Genomic DNA, 7,826 nt, shown 5'->3' on the forward strand with positions numbered 1-7,826 from the left:
AAACTACGGCTGGCAGAGGCACCATACAGTATATGCTACATTGCAAAAAAAGTGTTAATTTCCTGAATAAAATTGAAAAATCTAGTTTTTTGTTCCTATTATAAGATTTCAACCAATTTAGCTAAATTGCTAAATCAATCGAGCAATTTGTGATGGATTTTATGCTTAAGATAATCTTATTCATTTTTAACTAAGCTCATTTTTTTTTTAGCAAGAATCAGTAACGGATGGAATACATGGCAATGGCAGTAAAAGCTAAAAGAATTTAAACTGAATAAATAGAAACTTAAATAGTAAAGATATAGAAATATTTCTACAAATATTATTATTTATTTTTGGTTTATTGCAATTTTTACAAGAAGAAATAATAGATATATTTGGCTGTGGGTGTGTCTCAATAAGTTCCCTACGTGGTAAATTAGCATATTGTCTTCACGAGTCGGGACGGACCCTATGTCACTATAATTGGGACGCTGATGGTTCAATTTCCAGTGACATTCTAATTTAGTCATCAGTCACTGTAAAAATCCAAACATCTAAAATATTAAAGTTTTATATGTCATATTAATGTGTTAGCTGGATCACACGTGTTTCTGTCGTGTTACTTCAAGCAGTATCCTAGGATAACTAGTGTGTTTTTAATCATTAAACACTTAAAAGTGAGACTATAACTGTATATAGAATGTTAAATAAGCTTGTTATCATTGTTGTGCTACTTAAATAATTAGTAATGATAGCAATATTTCTTTCTTACATTTGCTGAGAGTTCATCTGACAATTTTTTTCGACCTGAGAGGCTTCAGAAAATGACATTAGCTCTAATAAAAAAGTATATATAGTGATCATCAATGCTCCCTGTTTTTTTGCGAAGCAACATGGGGTTATTTAGGAACCGAAGGTTACAGTGCACTGAAATGATTTTGCAATTGAGAAAGACAGCTCTTAAAATGGCCCTGGACTCCCTGTTAAGTGCCCTGATTACTGAACCAGAGAAGTAATTGAGACACACACAGTATTTAAGGTACTTTCATTTTCTCTGCAGTGTGAAGATGCTGAGGAATCAAATATTTCATTTAATTCCACATTAATAAAACAATAAGGAATTAGAATGAGCACTTTGGCATGACCTATTGTTCATGTTACAGCTGGAGTCTTGCTGCACTACAGAAATAATACACAAAACTTCTGACCAATCGGAGTTGAGAATCCAACCGGACCGGAGAACAGAATATTCACACTTTTACCACAATGAAGCTGATATATTCCTATAACATGCCCCAGTGTGTGTTTTTTCTCTTACCGCAATTTCAATTATAGTGTTTTTTTTTTCTTATTAATGAATAACATATCCTTATTTATAAACATTTATATTTACATTTTTTTGTTGTGGAACGTCCACAAACAAGTTAATTCCTTTTTATCAATTACATTATAGTCATTTATCATGAAACGGAATTATCCTTTTTAGTCTGACTGCTAGTTAATAAACGTAAGATAACATGCAGCTTGTCAGGTTTCTCAGGAAGACTTTCGACTTGGCGGGAAAATGCACAGTCACAAAAAGCGTTGAACACGGGACTCTCACACCGATATAGATTCATCATACCAACAAATACATTTTCTTTGTTAAATAACCATCTGTTTATTATTAGGTTTAGCTAATATTGATTGATTGCTGTTCAGGTAGCCAAGCTGTTGTATACAGAACATATTCCGATCCATCAGATTTGAGACCTCATTTGTGCTATGATATCATTATCATTTTCACATTCAGGTTAAAAGAATGTAGGCTTAATGTTGCACGTGTGAGCTTATAGGTAGCAAAAATAAAAAACAACAAACAGGTTGAGAAAGTGATAAATTCAGACTTATACAAGTGGTATACGCTTTTTTCTCTCTAGAAAATCCACCCATCTTTATTGATGCTAACATACGGAAATAGCGTTAATAGCAACTCTTTCAGAGAACTACATTTCCCAACAGCATTTGCCATGACATTAAATTACCCATCAGGCTGTTCGGTTCAAGGTTGGCGAGAGAAGCTCAGAGAGAAGAGACGAGCTTACATTTGCTTTTTAAAGTTCACAGCTAGCGGTGCAACATGCTTGGACAAGCCGTGCGCAGATTCACCACCTCTGCTGTCCGCGCTTCTCATTACGCTGAGGGACCTGGACAGGTAGTGAGCTTTCACACGCTTTATTGTAATATAATTCGATTCATAGACGGCTAGTTAGCTTTAGCTAACGAGGCCTTGTCTTAGACCTGAAGCCCGTTTGGAGGTCATGTTTCTGAATGAGTGCTAACTACCGTTAGCTTTAACCGGCAGGTAATGATTTAACCACGTAAACCTTTACAAAACTATACCGTTTGACGTAAATAATTGAGTCAACTTTTTTTAATCGAAATTTTGGAGAAATAATGTAACTTCGGCGGCTCACTTCCTCATGTAACGCTAGCAAGGCGCCTTTATTATCGCGGCTAACTGTACATGCTAACAGCTCTTACTTTACTGTAAACGGTTTACAATGACTGTTTAACGCAAATAAATAAATGTCGACTTGCTTTCAAAATAACCACGCGTTACTCATAACAGAAGGCTTTGTTTGATATATTTAGCTAATCAACCAGGGTTTCAAACAGCTGTCGTTGCTAGCATGCTAATTTGCTACCAAGCCCTAAAGGAACAAATTCACGCTTCATCTTTTATAAAGCTTTATGAACTGGATAGAGTTAATATTCCGTAGAAGTTCAACACGAATCATGTGTTAAGGTGTAGACACACAGATAGAAAACGTTATCACAAAATGTTTAGGTATCCAATGTTACTCGAGTTAAAGGATATGTCACCATAACACTGCTGTTTTGTTATGCCAGGATTTTTGGTCAGCTTATAGCATCATGCTAATAATTACATTTTAATGGATTTTCCTTGGTATGGTTTGTTTTAAATAAACTAATGTGTTGTCTTGCAGAACCTGCCTTTCTCTGTAGAGAACAAGTGGAAATTGCTGGGGATGATGGTGCTGTTCTTTGGCAGTGGCTTTACTTTTCCCTTCATCATAGTCAGGCACCAGATCCTGAAGAAGTGATGTGCTTGCTTGTCAATGGTACGCTTGTTTTCTGACAGTTTTCATTTCTGAAAATAGCCCTGGATACTGTGTTACACTGCAATAAGTCCAGTATGGTGAAAAGAGCAATCAGATTAAATGCACACGAAAATCCCTCTCGGAAAGTAAGTTCACAGAATGGGAAAAGATGCGGCTTATGAAAAGACGTGTGTTTCAGCTTCTCGTAGTAGTTACGGTTGCTTGGTGTTTTTTTTTTTTCCTTCTTCTTCTTTTACTTCTCTTGCTGCACGCTCTTTCTAAAGCTGAACAATTATTGATCACATGGCTAAAAAACAATGGCCTGTTAATCAATATGTTTCATTTCGCACACAATCTACATGGCACACTCATCAGGTGATTTTAATTTTTAAGTCTGGAACATTATATAACGTTTGTTAATCCTTAAAGATTTTCGAATCTGTTAGCAGGAACCTTCAGAGAAGTGCAATTTTAACCAATTCAAAGGCATGCAATGCTTCATTACACTACTAACCATGAGTTGTTTAGATCAGGGATTCCAGCCCTAACATGAACCTCCTGACGCAAACCATTGTGCTTAATGATCGTGTGCTCAGTTAGATCCAGTATGTCTGCAGGAAAGAGGTTTCCACAAAGAGAAGAACCTCTGGTTCTCCACAATACAGTGTAAATGTTGTTTAGATGCAGGTCGTTTTGTTCTACAGTAGAAATTAGTTGCTATGTAGTCTACATGTTTTCGTAGTACATGCTGCAGTGGTTTCAAAGAGCAGATGCTGTATTTGGTCTTTTCTGATTTTAGTAAATAGTTGGTGAACAATTGAATGCTGAAAATCCATGAAATAGTGAGTAGAAATGGCAACCTGACTGATAGCGATTTAGCTTTCTGACTAATATTGATAAGGTTACTGATTGACTGCAGAAGTGTGTGTAGTGGTGATGTGTAAATGCTTATAAATCTGTTCCACAGGGAAACAGACTATTTTATTGCTAAAGTTAAGTCTTTTTCTCATTGTAAAATGACCGTTTTATTAATAATTATATATTACCTCTTGATCTAAAATTATAAACTTATGTCCACATGTAGTACATACACAGCAATAAAAACTATACAGTATGATTTTACATAGAATCACATTCTGGATTTGGTTACTGTTTTTCCTTGAATTTCAAACAGCCGTGTTCATACAAACTAGTAGCTGTGCATGCCACTGTTTGACAAATAATTTGCCCCTTTTCTTAGATTTGTTTCATGTACCAGCTGCTACCATGAAGTTTCACTAAATCCCAATTTCACTAATTATAATTATATTTGTGTTACAGGTCATTGTGAATGTGTCCACAGCAGCAGCTCTCTTCATTCTTCAGACTGGGTTCCCTTAATGCTAATTTGTAAATAAAATGATATAATGTTATACAGTTTTCTCTCATTTTCCATTTATTTTGTTGATTTAAGTGCATCATACAGAGATTATAAAGGGTATAAGCTGAACTGGCAGCTTTAACGGACAAGTGAGATGTTGAATTTGTAGCTTGTTTTTTGTAAAGAAACCTGTTAAGGGAGTAAAGTCAATTTTGCGCTGACTGGAATAGCTTTGGGTACAAGCACAATGCTATAACCAGTTCCTGAAGTTTTTTTTCCACTGTCATTTAAAAAGCACTTAGCACTTATCACTTTCCAGCCAAGCTTAAACAAGATGTTCCCAAACTGAACAAAATTACAACATGGAGTGTTTAAATATGCCTGTTGAAGCAGATTCTGAGAAGTCTAGTTGTGCATCTGAAATCTTTGTTTATACACTGCTGAATTTCACTGGATGACCCATTTCAGCTCTATTAACCTGCTACTGGTGGGGACACACAATAGTTTGCAGAAAACTTCTCAATTCAATTGTTGGTCAGTTTTTCTACTCTTGACTTGGTGCTGAATCTAAAAGATAAAATGCTGCAATAACCTGCAGGTGGGAAGATTGTGTATTGTGTGTCTGTGTGGCATTACAGTGTACCAAGTGTGTTACATTGTCCTTCATATCTGGAGCCATCAGGGCAAAGAGACCACAAATGGCATTGCGTTATCAGGAAAGAACATTGGCCCAAATAGAACGGTTGGTAAGAAGAGAAGTGGAGATTACAGAGCAATGGAATTGTGCCTGAATGATAGGTTGGGATTAAAAGAAACAAGGTGATGAAAGTGTCTGGTTGGAGGGGAAAATCAAGGGTTTATAGAAGGGAAGGAATTGAGCAGTACTGAAGTGTCTTTTTAATGCTTGAACAACACTTAAGGTAGGGTTGTATTGAGCAGAAAATAACAGCTTGAAGTAAGTGCTTGAAAACATAATGTTGAACCCATCGACTTTAGTGATTTAGATTTCTAAGCATAAAGATTTCATAGCAGAACCTCTGTGGGTAATCACATGCATTTATGTAAATTATTTTTACATGTAAATGTTTACTCAAGTGTCCACAAAAAAACCTGATGTTTGTTGTCTGTTTCAAGTTCTATGTAGATAGTCCAGGACACAAAAATCTTTTTTTTTTCTTTCATCTGCATTTAGTATTTTGTTCCCTTAGCTTTTATCTGCTTGCAGCTTCTATGCTGAGTGAAAAGAAAATGTATAATTTAACAACAATTTTAATTTTAGTGTTTAATTTGCAAACATGAAGGTGTGAGAGAGAGAGATACCTTGTGCTGTATCCAGGGTGAAATCCCACATTGTGACTGGTGTGAGGAAAGTACGTCATTCAAAATACATTAATAGCACAAATGCCAGGACACTCTTATTTCACTTTTCAGTATATGAGAGTCTGTGTTTCACTGCAACTTTATAGACTGCAAGACTAGAGAAAGATCAGGTGATTTGCGTTCATTATGGAAGATCAGGTGAGTTGCCTGCATTATGGCACAAACTGGAAGTTTTATAATTATCCCAATTGTTTCTCTAAAAAGTACATTATTCAGAAAGGACACAGACATCCCAGTCCTCAATGTCACCCTAATGTCTGCAGCGAAGATCAACACAAAACCCTTCCCCTGACAGGAAGCCAAGCTGCACTGCAGTCTGACGACTTATGAAAAGTACATGAGCTGGGCCTTATTTTGGGGATGTCTGCTGTGCAGACATTTGTATGTATTATGAAGACACATGTCCGAGCCACTGACATGGCAGTTCTGTGAATCTGAAAAGTCCTAGAAGGCTATGGAGAAAAATGTTTTATTGATTTATGTTGTCATATGTTAGAATAGTAAAACAGCAAGGGACAAAGGTGCTTGAGTTATTTTACAGTATTGCATCATTTTAATATGTTCAGAATACATATATAGAAATTTCCGATATACGTGACATTCTTGTCATAGGTCCTACATTATGAATTGGCTTTATTCAGGCAGTATATTATCTTTTCTCCAGCAGCATGACTTTCAAGCAACCTCCAAGTCCTAGTGTTGGCTTAGATTATCCCTGCACTCATGAATGTCTATAACACTGCCATGTCCTTGAAAAAGAAGACAGACTCATAGCTACTGAACATTACACTCACAATAAGCCTCAATGATTAAAACAAACCACTCCAAAGCCCAACTTCTGCCAGACACACTACTTCTGCATATTGGCACTGTTTCAAAATAAAGCACAGCCATTCAAAACCACTTTCATAATTACGTATGAGTTTTTAATGATTTTGACCTCTGATGCAGCTCCGCAGAGTTAATGTACCATCAAATTCTCCTTAAGCTATGGAAGCAAATGCAATAATAAACGGTCTTGGCCGATTAATGTCAGGTGTCAAAATCAAGGCCTGAGGGCCAAATACAGCCTTCTCCCTTATTCCAGTCAGCAAAAAAAAAAATGATTCAGGTACTAGGCAACATTTCCAAACTAGAAAAGTTTGACCTCAAAGTCTTACTAGACATTCACATATACAGCCTCCATCCCATTCACATCCCTGACATTTTCTGTACACGAACAGCTTAGCAGGTGATGGGGACAGCTTATTTTGCACCAGCTGTATTTACAAAATGGTTCACATAAAAGTGTGAGAGAAAATATCAGGACAGTGAAAAAAACGATTTATTAGAATTTTATCTGGTTACCTAGAGGACTATACGTGTCATCAGATTCACTGAGACACATGTCACCTCAAGTCTTTTTAGGTCTGCTGTGTCATATAGATTAGATCAAACTCTCCAGTATAGCATAGATATACTTATGCAGTTTCAAATATGGTCTGAAATAAAAAAAATCCACAGATTGTAGTATATCACTAAAAGGATGACTGTACATGCAGCTGACCATCCAGTAGATACAAAGTACAAGGAAAAGTCTGTATTTAATATTTAAACTCTATAGTGCAATTACAGGATCATCTTCAAGTCCATCTTCAGCTCTATGGAAAGTCTCCCATCATCCCGTGCAGAGTAAAGCCAATATGCATCATTTTGCTTGTTTAGGATCACTGCCTCTTTAGCATGTTTATTTTAAATAGAATATTTACTGTGTATAGATATCACTGTCGTATTGTGTCAGAAACCACACTGACATGGCAATACTTCAGAAGTGAACATGGCGTAATGAGTGTGTTAGGATTTGGGTTTGTATTCAGCATTTAGCCTCCAGCTCTGCCTGCAGGCACTGAAGAGAGTCAGTATCAGAGATGTGGGGCATGAACTTGCCTCCATTATGGCTTTCAGGGCCAATAAGAATTAGATAACTACTGAGTTGTTTAGTTATGTTATCTATCAAGCAG

At 36.4% G+C, this 7,826-nt stretch overlaps 1 protein-coding gene across 1 annotated transcript; it reads left to right on the plus strand.

Moving 5' to 3' along the window:
• Positions 1–2,001: 2,001 nt before the first annotated feature.
• Positions 2,002–4,498, plus strand: LOC113637575 (cytochrome c oxidase subunit 7C, mitochondrial). Its single transcript, XM_027138280.2, has 3 exons — positions 2,002–2,176; positions 2,973–3,107; positions 4,407–4,498. Exons 1-2 carry the CDS (start codon positions 2,102–2,104, stop codon positions 3,087–3,089), a joined length of 192 nt encoding a protein of 63 aa, XP_026994081.1. The 5' UTR covers positions 2,002–2,101; the 3' UTR covers positions 3,090–3,107; positions 4,407–4,498.
• The last annotated feature ends 3,328 nt before the right edge of the window (positions 4,499–7,826 follow it).

This window comes from Tachysurus fulvidraco, chromosome 9, assembly GCF_022655615.1.
Source record: "Tachysurus fulvidraco isolate hzauxx_2018 chromosome 9, HZAU_PFXX_2.0, whole genome shotgun sequence".
Classification (NCBI taxonomy): domain Eukaryota; kingdom Metazoa; phylum Chordata; class Actinopteri; order Siluriformes; family Bagridae; genus Tachysurus; species Tachysurus fulvidraco.